Genomic DNA, 22,500 nt, shown 5'->3' with positions numbered 1-22,500 from the left:
GTATCCACAATTCAAACTGCTACAATTTGCAAGCAATTATCACATGATGGCATAAATATTTCAACTCCAAATCTAGCAGCAATTTATAAGTCAACATTCAGAAAAGCTGCTAAATTTCTTTCTGAAATAACTAGAAAGTTACATGTGGAAATCTGGTTCATTTATTTTGATGGCACATTGAACATAAGGTTGTAGTACTTATGAGTAAGAGAACCAAAGTGAAGTTAGCAGGTTAAGAAGTGTTATGCAGCTCGAATTTTACATATGAAATGGCAATTTGCATACATGTTCAGCAGTTTTACGTTCAGCAAAAACTTTATTATTTTGGAATATTTAAATTATCTTTATCATTTAAGTGACATTTATTCAGAAAATATAATTATTAGAAAATATTAAAACATTAAAAAAATCATTTAACAGCAACTGTGATTAATAAAAAAAAATTTCAAAGACTTTGTTATTAAATATGATTTTAAAAATGTCAATTTAGTTTTGAAAGAAATAATAAAACGTAGAACGTAAAATTAAGATTCAAAGGAATGTATCGCAATATTTACCAAACTAGGAAATTATTTTCTTGCTAACTAATTCATTACATAAAAGACAAATTTCTTCATTGTGTGTTAAAAATATGTGAAAGCAAATTAAAAAACTTCATTTTTTCTTTTAAAAAAGGTAGAAGTTTAAAAGAATTTTTTTTACAAATGTTCAAAAATTGTTTGTTTCTTATTAACTCAATATTGAGTAAAGATATTTTGACATATTTATGAACATAAATTTTGTCTACGAATATCTTTTTTAAAATCTCTATTTATAATCCAAAAAATAAGAAAGATCATTAGTAGTTTATGAAAAATGTAACTTGCTTGAAGAATATAAAAGTTTAAAAATAATCAACGACCAATTGAAAAATAATATTTTTAGCCACAAAAATGTTTTTGAGAAAAGAAAACTTTGACATTTTATTTGAATATTTAAATCCTAGAAATGAACATGAAAATTTGAAATATTATCCTTAAACATCATTATGAGGAAAAGTTACCCAAAGAACTGTTTGCACATCCTTCATATTTTACACCAGAACCTGGTTAAAGGTCAAACATAAACCAATTGACCAACTATTCTTTATTAAAAATATTAAATTAAAAAAAATAATAACAAGTTGTGATAAAGAAACAAAAGATTATATTAAAAATAAGATTGCTTGAAAAAATAAATTATAAGGAAAAGGAATATTTTTCAAATACTGAATTTAAATTACATGATTTTTAACATGGTTTAAAATTAAATTTAAATACAACGCAGTACTTTAAAATAAGCTAATGATGCTATTTAACATTTAATGAAATAGTTAAGTTAAAGTTACTTTTATTTGCATTATGCTTTTTATTATGCAATAAAATCTCATAACAAGAACTGAGTTAGACACATTACATTTAAGTTAGCAAGGCTAAGACTAAGTAGGGATTGCAAAAGAATTTAAATAAAAAATTTTTTAGGCACTTATGGAATTCAATTAAGATGATAACTGTTAATACAACCAGTGTAACCATAACATATTATGTGTAACCATAACATATTATGTATCAGTGTTACTAATACAATCAATGTTATTTTATGTATTAGTGTTACTAATACAATCAGTGTAATATTAACTTATTAATCAGTGTTATATTAACGTTAGAACTTTCTGCTTATTGCTGAACACTAAATATTGATTGATGCCTCAAATTTTGACCAGAAGTGAATGGAACAGAAAAAACTCTAGATAAATCAGGCTGGAGAGTTGACATAAAACCTTTTTACCATCTAACAGCTGACTAATGAATGATTCATGTTCTCTTTAAACTTAAATCATGCTAAATGGCTAGGGCAATTGCTCTTGATATATCTAAAGCTTACTTTAAAGTTTGACATGCTGATCTTCTTCATAAGCTTGCTTCATATGGTGAATCTGTGAAAGGTTTTGAGATTATCAAATTCTTCTAACCCCTTTATCAAAGTCATCCTTGAAGGCCAACACTCTTCTTCATTTCCAGTAATTTTTGGAATACCTCAAGGTTCTATCCTTGGTCTGGTTTTATTTTTTATTTACATTAATGATCTTCCTAACAACCTTACATCTAAAGTGTTTCTATTTGCTGATGAATCTACTTTTTACCCCTGTCTTGACACAGAAGTGAGATCAGATTCAAGATCAGGCAGCTGATCTTGAATCTGATCTCACTTCTGTAACAAATTGAGGTTTGCAGTAGCTTATGAATTTTAACTCCAACAAAACTTAGTTATTTACTGCAAACAACTATCGTAAAACTGTCCAGATTCTTATATTGATAAATGACATAAATGACTACCCTCTCACTGAGTCCTCTTCTTTACGTCTTTTTGGATTATCTACTTTGGATTCACTACTGATCTCTCATGGAGGCCATATATACAACCAATTGCTACATTAACATCTGCTAAGGCTGCTTCTCTTTATTATGCTTGCCATATTTTTACTTCTGATTCCTTTCTCTACGTCTACAAATCTCTTATTCGTTCCTGTATAGAATACTGTTGTCATATTTGGGCTGGTTCTTCTAATGATGCTCTTTCTCTTCTAGACAAGGTCCAAAAAGGCATCGTAAACATAGTTGGACCCGGTCTATTTGCCAACCGTGAGCAATCTCTCCCAATTTTGTAAAGTTGTATCTCTTTTTCTATTTTACAAATATAATCATGCTCGCTGGTCAAAGGAGCTATCATCTTTAGTTCCATCAACCAAAACTTGTTCTCGCTTGACTCGTCATTCAGAAAAGTTTCATAATTTTACTTTTTCTGTCCCTGCATGCAATAAAACTTTTATTTGTCTAGTTTTTTTCCCTGCACTTTAACCATTTGGAACTCTCTCCCATCTTCATGTTTTTTTGACTCTTACAACCTACAACATTTCAAGTCTTCCACCAACTATTTCCATGCTCTTTAACTCTATTCTTTACTTTCTAGTAACTCCCAACTTAATAGTGGTTGCTTGCAGCCTTGTTAGGAGTGAATAAAATTAATTAAAAAAATAAGAAAAAATTGTAATTAATTGAAAAAGGGCTTTTCCATTGATTAACTTTCAAAAAGTCCTAACATCAGTAATCCAAGATGGAATTCATACGGTAGTGGTATATGGTAAGCGCTCACTTCATAAGTGAAAGGTTCCGAGTTCAACCCTCACCACCTCCATGGTAGTACTGTGTTCAACTTGTTTCTTTACGCAGCAGCCTTGTTCATCAAGGTTCATGTTTCGAATGTATAGAGTTGAGAGAAGGTTATAATAACAATTAAGTAGCCTCCTTATCTGTAGTGGCCTAATCAGCCTTGGGAGGTGAACTATTGTTAAAATATATATATATATATAAATTTATAATATATAATACACTATATATAATAAAGGAATATATATATTTAAATACATACATACATACATACATACATACATACATATATATATATATATATATACATATATATATATATATATATACACATATATATATATATATATATATATATATATATATATATATATGTATATATATATATATATATATATATATATATATATATATATATATATATATATATATATATATATATATACATATATGTATTTATATAAATATATATATAAATATATACACATATATATTTAAACAAATTTAAAATGTGTTCTACAAAATAGAGTGCTCAATGTTCTTAAAAGAACAAAGCAATTATAAATTAGTAGAAAATCACTTAACAAAAATTTTTCTCATTTAACACTGCATTTCATCAATAAAGATTTCTGATGAGTCTTTATTGATGAAACACAGTGTTTAATAAAAAAAAAATTTTTGTTAAGTGATTTTCTACTAATTTATATATATACACACACACAAACACACACACACAGATATATATATATATATATATATATATATATATATATATATATATATATATATATATATATATATATATATATATATATATACACACACACACATACAGGGTGTTAGCCAGAAAAAAAATTCATACAGCGTTTTAGCAAAATTGGGAATTTAGGTGCGGCTAAAAAAAAAAAAAAGGTCATTACATTCTGACATTTAAAAAAGTAGATACAATTTTTTAGAAACAATTAAGTTTCAATAAAAATTTTCTATTTTTGCTGGGTTATTCATTGGAATATTTTTCTGTTTTATTTTTCAGGAGCATTTTTATATTTAATAAATGTTTAATTATAATTATTCAACTTGTTTCATTTTGAGCAATTTTTGTCAGTTTTCATTTTTAAATTGCTTCTCTCCTTTGTTTAATATTGTTGAGAGAAAACTAGAACAAAAGACAATTGTTTGCAGTTTTAATGAATGAATTAATAAATTTATTTATTGAAACTTTGATCTATTTTAATTGCGTAAATCGCTTTTAAATACAGTTTTAAAAGGTTTAAACAATTTGTTACATATATTGTCTTCTTTTATTTTTATTTTCATTTTTAAATTATAAATGTAAAAAAAATGCTAAATAGTATTTAATTTTTAACAAAACATTTTTGACGATTTCCAAGATCCTTTTGTAACTTTTTAACTTGCTAAAACAACTTTTTAACGACAGTCAATAAAAAAACTATACATTATACTTAGGAATGCCAAAATTTTACGGCTTTTACGAAGGAAAACACAGACAAAAAATTATTACAGGTTTGTAAAATCCGTAAAATTGTAATTTTTGTAAAATCCAGACATTAGACAACCCTAATTATAAGGAAAGATTTCGAATATATCAGATTTAAAATACTTATTATTTTAAAACAAAAAATTTTTAAATAGTTAAAAAAAAATTTTATTTATTTAAAAATTTATTATTGTTTATCATACTTTATATTACAATTTTTATCATAACATAAATTCAAATAGTAAAAAACTTATTTAAATCGATAGCTTTTAAATGAAAGTTAAATTAAAGTTTCCGAAATTTTAATAACCTTTTATTTAAAAATTGGTTGGCTCGCTAATTTCCGTCAAATATAATGCTACTTTTATTTAAATACTCGGTGTAATTAAGGCGATTTACAAATTATTCGAATTTATTTATTTGAAACTGGCATGTTTTTATAGGCGTATTATGTCCTAACAAAAGCATTAGATGTTATATATTTTTTCGCTTCAGGTTTTTTTAATATTATGAAGAATTTTTCTCTTTTTTATATAATTTTCTAATCCTTTTTATTACCCCTAATTGTGAATACAAAGAATACCATTTTGGAGCCTTTAGATCAATTTCGCTCATCGGCGTTAACATGAATTTAGTTAAAATCTTTTGAAAAAGTGCTTTAATTTACTATAGATCCTAGTTCTAATTGTTTCTGACCTATTAGCTTTATATAGTTGTCAAAAAACAATATTTCTATCAATTTTTACAAAAAATACAAGAATTCCGACCAAAAAAGAACTTGCAATCAAGAAAAAGTGCCAATAAATGTTAAAAGTTTTTAATCTATGATGTTCATTTTACCTAAAAATCGTATTTATTTAAAATCTTATATGAATTTGGACAAGCGATTAGGATTTTAAGAAGATTTAAAAAAAAAATCTACGGTCTGGGTTTTTTTGCTTCAAACATTTGTATTTTATGATACCACAAAATTTATCATTTTATTTTTTTCGACTTTTCATGATTCACAGACCTGATCATTTAACGGAAATATGTAGTAGTCAACAAAATATCATACAGACGCTATAGTATTTTAAAATTGCCTTAACTACACCGAGTAAGTAACAAAGACATTTAAGAGGCAGATCGATTTTTTTCAATTTACAAATATACATTAAATATCTACGTAAATTTTGAATTTGTAAATTAAAAAAACAATTATTGTAATTAATTAATAATACTATATAATTATCTTTTATGTTTTACGCAAATATAATATATATAATACGTTTCATTGCAAGTTTTATTATTGATTTTTTTTTTTTTTTAGGTTTACAATGTACTTTCCCAGCTAACTTATTTTACCGAAATTATTAATAAATCTTTTAATATAAAAACGTTATTAACTTTTTTTATATTATAATGTTTATCAATATGCAAATTTTATTTGTACCTTTCCTAACTTAGGATAAAAAGCAAGAATGTAAATAAAGAGTATTGAACAATTTTAACTGGAGAATAACTGACGTCAAATAAAAATTAAGAACATTTTTTTTTCAACTTTTGAATGAATGATCTTGCACGTTAATGACGACACATTATTTACTTTAAAAAATCAATCTTAATTCTTAATTGATTAACTTAATTCATTTCCTTGTCGCGCGTACTAATTGCGTTTTTTACTAGTCTAACGCAACAATTTAAATCTGAGACTGATTTCTTTTTTTTTTACCATGAACCTTTGGGAATTTTAAACCAATTAGGAAACCGCGTTATACGCGGCGCCATCAGGCTGGCTAACACCCTGATATATATATTTATATTTATATACATATATATATATTTATATTTATATACATATATATATATATATATATATATATATATATATATATATATATATATGTATATATATATGTATATATATATATATATATATATATATATATATATATATATATATATATGTATATCTATATATATATATATATATATATATATATATATATATATATATATATATATATATATATATATATATATATATATATATATATATATATATATATATATATATATGTAGATAAATATATATATACACACATATATGTGTGTGTATGTATATAAATTATTATAAACATATATTTATATAAATATATATATATCGTGTATTAAATTTACCCTAGTTAATTCAATAATGTGTATTAAATTTACCTAGTTTGCTTGTAATAAATAAGTCTTGTCTTCTAATGTTATGTTTAACATAGAGTTTTTCTAGTGCAAATCCAATATCTTCTTCATTTCTATAACATGATGCAGTGTCTAAAATAAAAAATACCAATTAAAAAATATTGAAAAATGTGTTTCAGTATTGCACAAAACTTTTGCGCAATTAAATCTAAATAAATAACAGTGTTTTGAAATTTCATAACTCAAGTTCATAACTACATTTATGGCACATAATTACAAGTTGTTTTACAAAATATTTTTTATTAACACATTAAAATATTAGTCAATTTTACATTAACACTAAATGTTTTTAAAATAATAATTTCAGTAATAAAATTTATACAAATAAAACAAAAATAAACTAAAATTTAGAAAAAGGTGCCCTGGGATCAACAGAAACAAACATAAGATCCATCATAAAATTTGTGCAGAAATCAAACTTAGTTTGAAATAAAAATGAACTTACAGTTATTTTAAAAATAGTAATACAATTATAATAGATTTTATTTTGTAAAAATAGTAATGCAATTCTAATAATTTGAAAACTTGTATCAACCATAAAACCTGTCAAAAAAAAGTTTTTTTAAGCTATACATCTTTACATTATTTTTAACAAAATTTCTGAACTGTTGCATGTTCAAAACTGAACATCAACCATGAAACGCAGATCAAGATTAGTAAACTCTGTCAAACAAAGAAAATAATATTTAACTATTAAGAAAATATAATAGCAAATATTAATGATAGCATAAAAATAAATAAAGATTTGTTATGATGGATATTCTAGGTATTAAAGACACAAGACAATGTACAATGACAATGTACAATGACAATGTACAATGACAATGTACAATGACAATGTACAATGACAATGTACAATGACAATGTACAATGACAATGTACAATGACAATGTACAATGACAATGTACAATGACAATGTACAATGACAATGTACAATGACAATGTACAATGACAATGTACAATGACAATGTACAATGACAATGTACAATGACAATGTACAATGACAATGTACAATGACAATGTACAATGACAATGTACAATGACAATGTACAATGACAATGTACAATGACAATGTACAATGACAATGTACAATGACAATGTACAATGACAATGTACAATGACAATGTACAATGACAATGTACAATGACAATGTACAATGACAATGACACAAGAAAGACTTAGCATAAAATAAATCTTTTGTAAATCTTAAAGAATATGATTTGTATGATATAGGTAAGAATTTATGTTTTAAAAAACCACCAAAACAACTAAAAACCAGAAAAACACCAAACAAAAAACTGGGACTAATATCAAGCAGGGTTAGGGCTAAACACATTTGATTAAATACAAATAAAAATACATTGATTCTAGATTTCCAAATAAAAATTCAAATAAAAATACATGCAGTCGACATATTCCAAATACAAATACAAATATTTGTAATTTAGGATAAGAAAAAATAAAATAAGACATGACTGATAAAATGGTCTACTATATAGAAGAATGAAAACAAGTCTTCCAACAAATACCCTTTATTAACAAATTTATTTTAGTGTTAAAAATGAAAAAAACCCACAAATCTCCTCTGAAAAAACTAGTTAACCTAGTTTATAGAATTGCAAATACATTTCAATCAAATACAATTAATTTAAGAAATTTTTTTATCAAATATAATGCGAATATAAATACAATAAATTAGCCCATTTTTACCAAATGCAAATACAAATACGCATTTGACCCCAACCCTGATATCAAGTAAGTGTTAATATTTTGTGATAAAATATTGAACTTAGTATTTAATATTTTACTATTTGTATTAAACCATATTATTTGTATTAAAACTATGTAAATGATGAGTGTTCTATAATTAGGTTTAGACAAACTTTTTTTCTTTTAAACATCTTCACTTCCAGCAAGGCTGCAAACAACCACTATTAGAGTTGAAAGTTACTGGAAGAGAAAAGATGAAGCATGAAAAGAGAATTCTAAAACGTTGACCAAAGAAACTGTTCTATCAAATATTGCTGATTGAAATGTCATGTAAGATAAAGTATTGGTTGATGGAACAAAAGATGTTATATATACATATATATATATATATATATATATATATATATATATATATATATATATATATATATATATATATATATATATATATATATGTATATATATATATATATATATGTATATGTATACATATAAAATTTCCTCTAACTCTGATACAACTTTTTTTAAAACCATAATGTTCTTTAATTTTCTAAAAAAATTTAGTTCATATTCAAAATAAATTGTTTTAAATAAAAAAGAATAAAATATACCAATTAATCTATAACCAGATTCAATAGCTATATCAAGCACACGGTATACCTCTTCTGAGTTAACACTGTTTTTGAGCTTGAAAGTGCCTACTGTTCAAGAAAATATACAATTCAAATTAATATTTCTAACTAATCTAAATTTGAAATTTTTTACTTACATAAAAATCATATTTAAATTTCAAAAAAAACAAAGCAAATAATAGCTATGATTATCTTTTTACTTTTTAATACCAAAGGGGAAATGCAATACCAAAGGGGAAATAAAATACCAAGGGGGCCACTACAGTCAAAGAGGCTACTCATTACTTTCTTATTTTTAGGTTAAATCTTTCTCCTAAACCTAAAATTTGAAAACACAAACTACTGACAAACCGCTTTGTCAAACAAGATCGCTGCACAGAAACAAGTTTAATATAAAAATGATAATTGGAACATTAGTTATATAAAAGGACAATAAAGATGATTGTTATATAAAAAAAAGCTACTAAATGCATATAAAAATAAATTATAATTAACGTACTTTACTTAACAATTAACATTGCTTACTCAATCAAATTCAACAGATATTAAAAATTAACATTGCTTACCCATATAACATCTTGCATTACTAAATGCAAGATGTTTAATAAAAATCCTTTATGCTTATTTATACACTCTATACTATTACGTGAAGAAAGTAGTAAACACAAACAGCTTTATACTCTCTATACAATTACATCAAGAAAGTGCTCAAGAAAAATAGTTTGAAACATTAAATGTGTTCAAATTTTTTTTATCAACATCTTTACTTCCAACAAGGCTGCAAGCAACCACTATTTGAGTTGGAATTTACTGGAAGAGAAAAGATGAAATTTATAGAGCAAGATAACAATTAACAGACAACGTAGAAGACTGCAAATTATATTAATCAGGAAAACAAGATAAAGGAAGTGAATTTCAAAGAACTGATGTTCGAGGAAAAAAAACTAAAAAAAAAGGACTTTTTGGAACACTAAGGAACAGTCACAGTAAAATGATGAGACTTAATTGAATGACAAGTAAATCAAGAATGAATTTTAGTAGATGGCACAAAAGACGCTTGCTCTTTAGAGCAATACCCATTATAGTATTTAAAAAGAGAAAGAGAAGCAACATAACAACAATGTAATAATACTTGGAGGTTGGCTGCAAGAGCAGGTCCAACTATGTTTACAAAGTGTGTTTGCACCTTGTCTAAAAGAGAAAGGACATCATTAGAAGATCTGCCTTTGATATGGCAATTCTTAGTAAAAAAGTGGCGAGTACGATAAAGAGATACAACCTTAGCAGAGGCTAATTTTGCAATCAATTTGATATAATGATATCAACTTGTTTCTCTGGGCAGCAGTCTTCTTTGTAAAGGTTCATGTTTTGGAGTTATAGAGTTGAGAGAGGGTTAAAACCACAATTAAGTAGCCTCCTTGTCTATAGTCGCCTTCTCAGTCTTGGGAGGTGAATTAAAAATAAATAAAAAATTTAAAAAAATGGTTTTCAAGAAAGATCGGAAGTAAGAGTTAGTCCTAGCAGATATGTATTGTAGAACATTGTAGCCATTTGAAAAAGTGAAAAAAATTCTAATAAAATTAGATTTAAATTTTAGAATAGTTAAAATATATTTTTAACTTTGTTTAAAACTAAAAAAACAAATTTGTTTTAGAAACACCTTTTTTGTTTTTATTAATTGTTGTTTTGATTTACTATCACAAAATTATAAAGCAACAAAATGAATCACATGGTAAAATAAATTTATTCACTCAAACAAATTACCTTTTCAATTTTAACAAATTCAATAATTTCCGGACACAGAAACAAAAAATATTTTAAAAGAAAATAGAGTTATCACACCCTCGTCCATAGTCCCATAGTAGCAGTTTTCCGCTGCTGTCTTTATAAAGTTATACTTATGATTATGAAAATTTTAATGTGAGCATAATACCATATACAACAAAAACTAAAAATTATAGTATAAATAAATAACAAATTAAGAGATTATTTAACATATGATTAAACAGTACTATAGTAGCCTTGGTACAGTACTATAGTAGTATTTTAGTATTTTAATTAAGTACAACAAATATTAAAATATTTTTGGTGAAAACAAAGAAATGAAAAATATAAATTAAATCTTACATCCAATCATAGGAATTTCATTTCCACAAATCAAAATTCTTGTATTTGTTTTAAAATTCATGTTCTATTTTGCTCTATATTTCTTTTTTATTTGCAACAGTATTTATTTTCATCTTGAAAATATATATTTTTTTTTACGATACAAAGTAAACAATAAAAAACTTATATAAACATTAAATGTAATATAAATAAAATATTAAGAAAATGTAACAAGTATATACTATAAATAAAAAAAATTTAAAGGATGAATATAATATTAGCAACTTAGCTATTGACTAACTGGGATTTAATTTTAACTAGTGCCAGATTTAAAAAAATAAAAAAGTAAGAGAGTCTGGAGATGACGTTGTTGAATCATAATTTCTCTGTTTATTGGATGGGAGAGTATTGGATGTAAAGAACCTTTAGCCAATAACTGTAATAGAAAATATTTTGATAAAAGAGAACAATCTAGAATTTGGACTGACTTGTTTAAAAAAATCCCCTAAATTTGAATTTTTTATTTTTTTTTTACATCCACTTTTAACAAAGACTGTTACAAGTAACTACGAAAATAAGGAATATAAAATTAACTATGAAAGAATTGGAATATAGTAGAAGAATACAAAGTATAAAAATGTAGAGAGAATTTCTAAAAGATTTTGTAGATAACTAATAACAAATAAAAATTTTGAGATAAAAGAAAACTTAACTAAATGACAAATCATACAGAACAAATTATTGTAGAAATAGCAATAATAAAGAGTAAATATTGTTTATTTGAGCGATGACCATGGCAGAAGTTATAAAAAAAAACACAACAAATTACAACCATGAAAAAAATGTTTGAGTTAGCCTATTAAAGCAAGGTCAACAATGCTTTTAATGTGATTTCATAAAGTGTCTAAATAAGAAACTAGACCTCACTAGGTCTAGCTCAGATCACAAAAACTTTCCTAACAAAAATGAATATAGGGGTAAAGAATCAGAAGTAATAATTTAAGTTTCTAGATATAAGAACTGAAGTTTTATTAAAGTTAAACTCCAAGAGATCGCAGAGGATATATCATATTCAAGATTATTGTATCACAAAGAATAGTTAAAATACTGAAAATAAATAAAGAAATAAATGTAAACGAACTTTGGTTTAATTAATTTTTTTTCATTACACAATAGGAATGGTTATATAAAATACTAAGTAAATTAAGAACATTTAATTGACAAAATTAAGTACCACAACTGGAATTTCTACTTAAGTTTTATTCTTTTAAACTAAAAATAAATAAAACATTTTCTAAACGTAATTGCATTATTTACAGAAACATCACACAATTAAAATATATATTCATAACATAAATTCCCATATACAGATTATCTAAACATACATTTAATAAAACATATTAACAAGAAAATTTATTTATATTACAAATTTGAAAAAACTTTTAACGCCAAATATTAATGTTCAATGGTTTGTTTGAAGGTACTGAATCATCGCCTAAAACATTGCCATCGTTGTGATTAAAATCTATTAAACAGAAATATTTTCATTAAATGCTTTTCGCAATTTACATATATACATACATAAACACATACATACATACATACATACATACATACATACATACATACATACATACATACATACATACATACATACATACAAACATGCATGCATACATGCATACATACATACATACATACATACATACATACATACATACATACATACATACATACATACATACATACATACATACATACATACATACATACATACATACATACAACTTTGCAGGATATTACCATATATTTCTGATTTGAAGACCTATATATAAATGTTACATTTTATAACAGCATGTAGTTACATGCCATTATAAATTAATTTGCATATATATATATATATATATATCTTATAATATATTTTTTGTGGTATTGAGATAATTGACATTTTTCGCTACACAATCATGTCTCGTATTTGAAAAAATTATTGTTGCTTAATGTAAACATTAAATATATTAGATAATGTTAATAATTGAAATATTGGTAAATAAAAAAAATGTATACTTTTAGTCTATAAATTTGCATTTACTTTCAAAATATTGTATATCTAATTACAGCTTATTAGCAAAAATGGGGTATATCCATTTTATGAAGATATTATGGGATGTTTATAAATTTTAAAAAACCTCAATATCTTTTAATAATTAATTTTATTTAACATATTGTATAACTCAGTAATGTTTTGGTAATTAAATTTTAATGTGAATGTAATTAATATTTAAAGTAATGTAAACTATTAAGTTTCAAAACTCACTATTGTGAATTTAAATTTATTTTGGAAACTTAAATATGAGACAATAAACTGTAATATTTTTTTTTATATTTAATTTTAAAGTTTAAATAATATTGATAGTGTAGTTGTAATAGAGATGATCAGATTTTTAAAATATTGCTTTTTCAAGAAAGCAAGCATTAACACTGTGTTTGCTTCTTGCTTTGTCCTTAGCATGCATATAAAAATAGACATAAAATTGATGCGTTTGACAATGCATCAAATTTTTTAAAACATCTCCTTTATCTTCATTTTTATTGCTTAATAGTTAATTCACCCTTAGAGACTTCTGATCACGGTTTGATATCTTATCATCATCAGAATCCCCCTATCATTTTACCTCTTACAACTACCTTGTAGCTTATTGGAACTCTTCCTGAGATTTTCTTTGTGATGGCTCTTGGGTAGAAATCTTTTGTGTTCCTGCTGATAAATGTGCTTCTTACATAATTTCTTGGATTCAGGCTGGCATGAAATCTTTTATTCCCTTCCAACAATTCCAAGTTAAGCCTCACTATTCTCCTTGGTTTACCTCACATTGTGCTGCTACAATATCCAATCAAAGCCATTACTTCCATATCTATCAGCAAAACAATTCTCCAGAAAACAGACACCTGTTTACTATTGCTAGAAACTATTGTAAAAAGGTTTTGTCTAACGCCAAAACCCACTATTCAAGTCATGAATAGCGAGTTCATTCTAATCTTGTATTTTATCTAAAAAATTAGGCTCTCATGACATCTGGAGAATCTTTAGCAGTATCAATAATAAGGGCAAATCACCTCACCTAAATACAAAGCTGAATAGTTTGCTAAGAACTTTTCATCAATATCATCTCCTGATTCCACTAGTTGTGTTCTAGCTGATATAGCCAACAAACAGGCTGATACATTGCTTGACATTCGTATCACTCCAGCTTCTGTATCTGAAGTGATTTCCTGCTTAGACTCTTCTACAGCTTGTGGTCCAGACAACATACCTGTTATAGTCTCGCACAAGTGTTCTCTGGAGCTGTCGCCTATACTTTCAAAACTATTTAACAAGTGTTTACCACTCTTGTTAAATAGTTTTGAAAGTCTTGTTTTCAGGCATGCTGGAGAGTGGCACCTGTTATCCCTATTTTCAAAAATTCTGGAGAGCGACCTGACTTGCCTAACTACAGCCCCATTACTCTTCTTCCTGACATAGGCAAGGTTTTTGAATCTTTAATTAACAAACACTTTATCGCTCATTTTGAATGTAATAACTTTCTGATCATCAATATGGATTTCGATCTTTACATTCTACAGCTGATTTGTTAACAGTAATAACCGACAGGTTTTATCATGCATTATATAGAGGTGGAGAAGTTGAGGCTATTGCTCTTGTAGTAATTTAGATCTTCCTATTTTATGAATGGTACTCGATTAGTCATCTACCCTTCATTTTCTAAGATTAACTCTTACTTCCAATTTTTTTCGGAAACCATATAACAAATTCATTGTAAAATTAGCATGCTAAGGTTGCATCTTTTTTATCATGCTCACCACTTACTTAATGTGGATTCTATTCTTTCTCTCTATAAATCTCAAATCCGTCTTTGTATGGAATACTGTTGCCATATCTGGGGCAGATCTTCCAATGCGGCGCTTTCTTTTTTAGACAAGTTGCAAAAATGCATGTGCCATCTACTAAAATTCATTCTCATGTTACTGGTCATTCAATTAAATCTCATCTTTTTTCTGTGACTGTTCCTAAGTGCTCCAAAAATTCTTATTTTTTTAGTTTTTTTTCCTCGATCAGTTCTTTGAAATTCGCTTCCTACATCTTATTTTCCTGATTTATATAATTTGCAATCTTTTAAGTTGCCTGTCAATCGTTAACTTGTTCTATAAACTTAATCTTTTCTCTTTCAGTAACTTCAAACTCTAATAGTGGTTGCTTGCAGCCTTGTTGGAAGCGAAGATGTTGAAAAAAAAAAAAATTTATTAAAGCAACATTTTGTTGAAAAATACTTTTATAACATTAAGTGACTGAACAATACAGCATTTTTTAATACTTTTTGAACTTATAATTAATATATACCAAGTTTTGATGCTAAAATTACAACATAAAGTAAGGTATCATTTCAATTCCATGGTTACATAGCAACTAAATAATCTGGTACTCAGCCACACAAGCAGGGATGCGGAGTCCCAAAATAGACTCCAGATTTTAAAGTCATAAAAAGATTACTTTTTTCTAGTTTTTGGTATCTAATAGGCTACTAATAGGAAAAAAAAAAGACTTTTAGGGTAAGAAGAACAATTATTTTTTTTAACCCGGAGTCCATAGGTATAATGGCGGCAAGGACTCCGGGACTCTAGGACTCTGGGCTTAAAAGCAATAAGTTCCAAGTCATTAAATCTCATGAATTTTTTTCTTATAGCAGATCCTATATATATATATATATATATATATATATATATATATATATATATATATATATATATATATATATATATATATATATATATATATATATATATATATATATATATGTATATATATATATATATATATATATATATATATATATATATATATATATATATATATATATATATATAAATATATATATATATTTATATATATATAAAACAATGTATTGGAATGATAAATAATAAATCATTTTTAGTTTAAAACTACTTATCTGATTGTTTAAAAATGCTTTTTTTAAAGAGATTCCTTACAGTTTTTTTTATAATTCACCTCCCCAAGGCCGAGAAGGCCACTACAGATGAGGAGGCTACTTGTGGTTATAACCCTCTCTCAACTCTAACTCTGAAACACGAACCTTGAAGAACTAAGCCGCTGCACAGAGAAACAAGTTAAGCGCGGTACTGCCAGGGACGTGGTGGGAATCGAACTCGGAACCTCTTGCTTATGAAGCGAGTGCTCTACCACTACACCACTATCGCATTTTATTACTTTCTATTGATTGCTTTCATAATGTCACATCTAGAATTAAAGACAACAACCGCCTCTGTTACAGAGGATAGCTGTTACAACTTTCATTTATCGTTCTACTGTTTGTTATGACAATAATTTTTCAAAAGTTACACTCAGTTGCTGTGTAACGTGCTTAGAACTTTGACCGAATCTCTATATCCAAAATAGAAAAGATTTTGCCAAGCATTATCTTGCTCTAAGCAATATTGTTGATGCAGTCGGTAGTAAGAAAAAATTTTATTCGTAATTAACTTCCTTTATTGAATTATCCTTCCTGATTCTATGACTATTATAAGCCTTTTGTCTAATATAAAGTTTTCTGGAAAAACAAAAAGGGCATTTCTATCAATTATTGGTTTAATTTTAACAAAAGATCCTGCAGGGATTTTACCACTTCAAATACCTGTTCTAATCCATTTGTAAAGTTTACTTTCAATTATATAGAATCATACACAAACACAAAATATGAGGACTTGCACAGCCAGATAATAAACTTCATAAATACTTTTATGAAGATTTGAATATAAAAATTTCATTTTTAATGAAGATTTTACTTTAGTATGACCATACATTATTATGTCAATTTCTTTTAATCAAACAAACAATTATAAAGATATTGGTTTGTAAAAACAAATCAAATAACTGGCTAAGTAATTCTTTACAAACATGAGTTGTTTTGGTAAGCAATTTACAGTACTTTTCATTGATTACCCTCAGATCCAATAACTGCAGCTTCATAGAAAAAGGCAATAAGTATATATAACTGCAACAAGAGTGTAAAAATATGTTGTTTACATTATGATGGTTCATGTTTCAACATGTCAAATAAACAAAGGACAAAAATAATCATTCCAAAATCAGTGCAAGGGCAGATCTATTGTTGGAAAACAAAAGCAAATTAAGGAGGCTGTTAAAAGTGATGAAAATTTCTTGAAAATTGCTTGTTTTGAGGATAATACCCCGACAGGGGTTTCTAGAAATGAGCATTAAAACATTTGAACCACCTCATACCATAGTATTGAATTCTTATAAAAGTCAATATTATATCTGTTTCCTGACAAGAATCTGGTATTATACTACATAACTTATTTCTGCAAGTTTTTCTTATTATGTGTTTGTTATAATACTGCTGCTTGTTGATGTGTTTTATATCTAACCAATTGAGGAATTTTGTAATATTATGTTATTTGGTTTATCACATTATCCATACCACAACGATGGCAATCTTTTATAATTTTATTGTTTTCTGCAAAATATTTTGTCAAAATTAAGACAATTACTCACACCGATAATAAATTAAACAGTTAAACTACTTATAATAGTTATTCCTGCTATAATCAGATTTATAATTTTTGTGTCAAATTTATTCATTAATTCAGATTATTACTTTAACACACAAAAAAGTTGTTTCTTGGTAAGTGGAAAGTTTTGGCTGAAAGTGTAAAACCCACCCTTCCCATGTATCAAATTTACTATGGGCTTGAACCATTCAAATTAAACATAATTACATTCAACCATTGAATTAAACATAATAACCATTCAAATTAAACATAATAAACCATTCAAATTAAACATAAAACATAAACTAATTTAAAACTAAAGAATTAGACTGCATTCTATCAATTAAGTAAAGTTAAACATAAAAAAGGAATATTTCTACTAAACCATATAAAATTGAATAAAAAACAAGTGACTTGAATAAACCTTTCTAGTTTCTTTCTCCGACGAAATAGTTTAATTTTAATTTTTGCAGTTTTTGAAATAGGAACATTTCGGACTAGTGTGTGACACATGCGCAAAAAGTTTACAACGTTGTTTTCTTGTTTTTAGAAATTTTAAAAAATTTTAAAAAGATTCTCTCCCTTTCGTTTGTTATAGTATGTTATATCGTTATACATGTTATACAAATAATATCCATAGGCCTTTAAAAAATTTTTCTTTTTGTATTCTAGAAAATTTGAAAAAATTCAAAAGATTTATCTCTTAACTACACCAAGCCAGCCCAGTCATACCCCAGAAAACCATGATGGATTATACACCTATGCATGGATTTATAACTGACTTATGACTAGAAAACTAGCCCATGCGTCTTCCAGAGACAAACAACTTCTTTCGTGGTGAGAGTAGTTGTGATTTGGAAAATAGTTGTGCTCGATGATCGTAACACTAACCCTTACGGGCTAGGCCCAATATTATTTATAAACTTTGGCATATATATAATTCTGACATATATAAAATTCGCCGAATGGTCACACACAAGCAGTGAACGCCTGAGGGAAGAAATGAAATACATTAGAATAAAGGAAAATTATTTTTCAAACAAAGCATATTTTGACAGTTGTCAAAAATAAAGATTAATAGAGGAATATTTAAAATAAGACAGACAATGCATCTTAACAGTACTAACAATAATAATAATAAAAAAAAAAAAATTGTTATATAAATACTAATATGAAATAAGATAAACAAAAAAATATATCACCAAACAAAAAATAAATAAAACAAAAAATACAATAAAAAATAAAAAGTATGCATACAACAATGAAAGGCCTCAGAATGGAAAAAAAAAACATTAATGCCAATGTGTAAACATAATTTGTGTAGTGATTAAGTAATAAACATCTCCTCAGAGTCGCGTCTATTATTACTGGCGTTTCGATGAGGATCAGCACTTATAACTAGTTTATCCCGTCAGACAAACATCATCGCCACTTATGCTTTACCCCGCAACTTACGCCTATTCCATACTGCAGTAAAAAAGGATTCACTACAAATAGCCAAAACCCAACCATACCCAAATTTGTAAAACACTAATATTTTTTTGATGATATGATATAAAAAGTGTTGATCTACTGCACAATATAAATAGTTAATAAAATAAAGTCAAAACGAATATTTGTACTAAAGTATATAAGTTAGTTATAATATAAATATAAAACAAAGAATCAAATTAAACCATATAAGTTAAATGTAAACTAAACATAAAACAAACAACTCTAATTAACCATATAAGGTGAATATAAAACGAAAAAGTGCATTATTCTGTCTTGATTTTTGCTCTGGCTGCGAACTATAATAATCACAAAATAAAGATATTATCAGCTAAAAAAATAAGATCGGCTGCCTGCTCTAAGCGATCGAAAAGAGAAGACTTTTTGTCAAGACAGGAGAATAAAGTTGAGTCACCAGTAAAAAGAGCTACTTTAGATGTAAGGTTTCTTATTTATTTTATAATGTTGTGTGTCTTATTAGGTCCACTAATTTATATGATTTTTCATAGTCGCTTCTCTATCTCAGTCACTATATGCAGTCTCACTCAACAAATGCTGTTAACTCGTTTAAGTGTTAAACGCAAAGCCTCTACTGTCGGGGTAATTTTTTCAATTGTGTGAAAATATTTTTGTAATTATATTTGGTCACAATACCAAACGCTTGCAAAACACTTAAGACAGTGGCTCTTGTTGCCCAGCGTGATAATCAACAGCAAGCACTAGTTAGAGTTATCATTTAGTTTTAGTTAAAATTTTAATTCTAGTATTTTTTCTTGTTTGAATACTTATAATTTTAAATTAAAAGTATTCATTTAAATAAAAAAAGGAAGAAAACTATTACATTTTTAACAATTTCAAAAATTCAATTGTGATGCACTAAAATATTAGTAGTTTTATGAATCTTTCTGCAACTTTAACCAAGTAGAAAGATATTTTTTTACTTATAAATGTTTTTTATTTCACACACACACATATATATATATATATATATATATATATATATATATATATATATATATATATATATATATATATATATATATATATATACATATATATATATACATATAAATATATACATATATATATATACATATATATATATATATATACATATATATATATATATACATATATATATATATATACATATATATATATATACATATATATATATGTATGCATATATATATATTAGGGTGTATCATATTTTATCAATTTTTGAAATTAAACTCGCGAATTGATTTATAAATTGACCATTTATATGAAAATAAGTTTGAACAAAAAAAAGTATGTTTGTACAATTTTTAGGGTCCCCGCCAGTTCGATTTTGGGCAAAAATGATGGGTGTTTTAAACGCCTGGCGGGGACCTTAAAATTTATCCTATAAAATTTTTTATTCTTTTAAATAATATATGTTGGATTGGATATTAATTACATAAAAGGAGCATGTTGAAAAAATTAAGATACGTCTCCGAGTTATAAAATACGCCTCCGAGTTATAAAATACGCCACCGAGTTATAAAATAGGTTTTTGTAAATATTTATATAAATAAATAACTCGGAGGCGTATCTTAATTTTTTCAACATGCTCCTTTTATGTAATTAATATCCAATCCAACATATATTATTTAAAAGAATAAAAAATTTTATAGGATAAATTTTAAGGTCCCCGCCAGGCGTTTAAAACACCCAACATTTTTGCCCAAAATCAAACTGGCGGGGACCCTAAAAATTGTACACACATACTTTTTTTTGTTCAAACTTATTTTCATATAAATGGTCAATTTATAAATCGATTCGCGAGTTTAATTTCAAAAATTGATAAAATATGAAACACCCTAATATATATACATATATATATATGTATGCATACATATATATATATAAATATATATATATATATATATATATATATATATATATATATATATATATATATATATATATATATATATAAATATATACATATATATATATATAAATTTTTGGGTAAAAAAAAATTGCAGCAGGTTTTCTGCATATAGTAAGCTGACATGGTGGACCAGGTTGGGTAATGGAAGTATTCAAACCTCCAAAATTTGGATATTGTTGCTTACAAAACTTGGCCTAAACATATGCTTAAATAAAAAAATCCAGAAGGTTCAAATCTAGAGAGCTAAGAGGCCAGATGCATTTTGGGCCAGTAAAAAATACTCTCTTAGAGTCATTTCTGGATGAGTTTTGCTATATGATAGAGCTATTGAAGGGATTTTGAGGTCAATGGAAGCTACCAGGTCAAACACCATTATTTGAAAAGGGTGCTAGGTCTGACTTACTGTATTGATGTAGTTAGGGACATCCTGAACACATAGGGTTGAAAGATACCTGTCAGTTCTGTCATTTGAGACCAGATCCACTATAAAATATTTTTCATCTGAAAACAAAATTATTGAATATTTTTTCTAAAATCCAGAGAGCCTTCTTACTTTCTTCCAACTTCTTACCCTTCAGTTAACAGCATTTTTTTGGTTCTGGCATAAGATTTAGCCCCTATGTTGTATTTAACAACCCAGTAAACAACCTTCCCTGAGGTGTTGAGGTAGGAGGCTATGGTTCTCATTGACTTGTGTGGGTTTCTTTTGATTTGGCCTTCGACCCTTTTTATCAGGTTGATAAAAAGGGTCAAAGGCCAAATCAAAAGAAACCCACACATTCATTTTTGTTTACTTTTACAACTTTTACATAGATAAGATTTCTATAAAAACACAATTTATTAGTTTCACCACCAAACCTATAATTCTTAAAGTTTAGTCCAAGTTTTGCTACCCATAAAGTATATGTTAGCCCATTCCATTTTGACTCTCATGAACAAATCTTAATTGACAAAGTGTGTCAAAACGTCAAGGTTTGTTAACAAAAATTTTTATTCATTATTTTGGATAACTATTTAAACTCATACCACTCATTTAAAGTTTAACTTTTTTATATTTTTTGAGTTTTTAAGGCCATTTTCAAACTATCAGCGTAAATAGAAACTTATAAATCATTAACCATATACTTACATTATTAAGAATGGGAGGGTTTA

At 26.3% G+C, this 22,500-nt stretch overlaps 1 protein-coding gene across 1 annotated transcript in view; it reads right to left on the bottom strand.

The window, feature by feature from the left end:
* The window catches only part of LOC105845594 (uncharacterized oxidoreductase YtbE), a 71,956-nt gene that overhangs the window by 30,992 nt on the left and 18,464 nt on the right, over window positions 1-22,500 (bottom strand). The window contains exons 9-10 of the mRNA XM_065810758.1: window positions 9,234-9,323; window positions 6,877-6,984 (exon numbers count right to left, since the gene is read on the bottom strand). Of these exons, the coding sequence (XP_065666830.1) occupies window positions 6,877-6,984; window positions 9,234-9,323 (198 nt within the window). The remainder of the gene's footprint in view (window positions 1-6,876; window positions 6,985-9,233; window positions 9,324-22,500) is intronic.

The sequence above is a fragment of the Hydra vulgaris genome, chromosome 11 (genome assembly GCF_038396675.1).
Source record: "Hydra vulgaris chromosome 11, alternate assembly HydraT2T_AEP".
Lineage (NCBI taxonomy): Eukaryota > Metazoa > Cnidaria > Hydrozoa > Anthoathecata > Hydridae > Hydra > Hydra vulgaris.
This window is presented reverse-complemented; position numbering and strand designations above follow the sequence as displayed.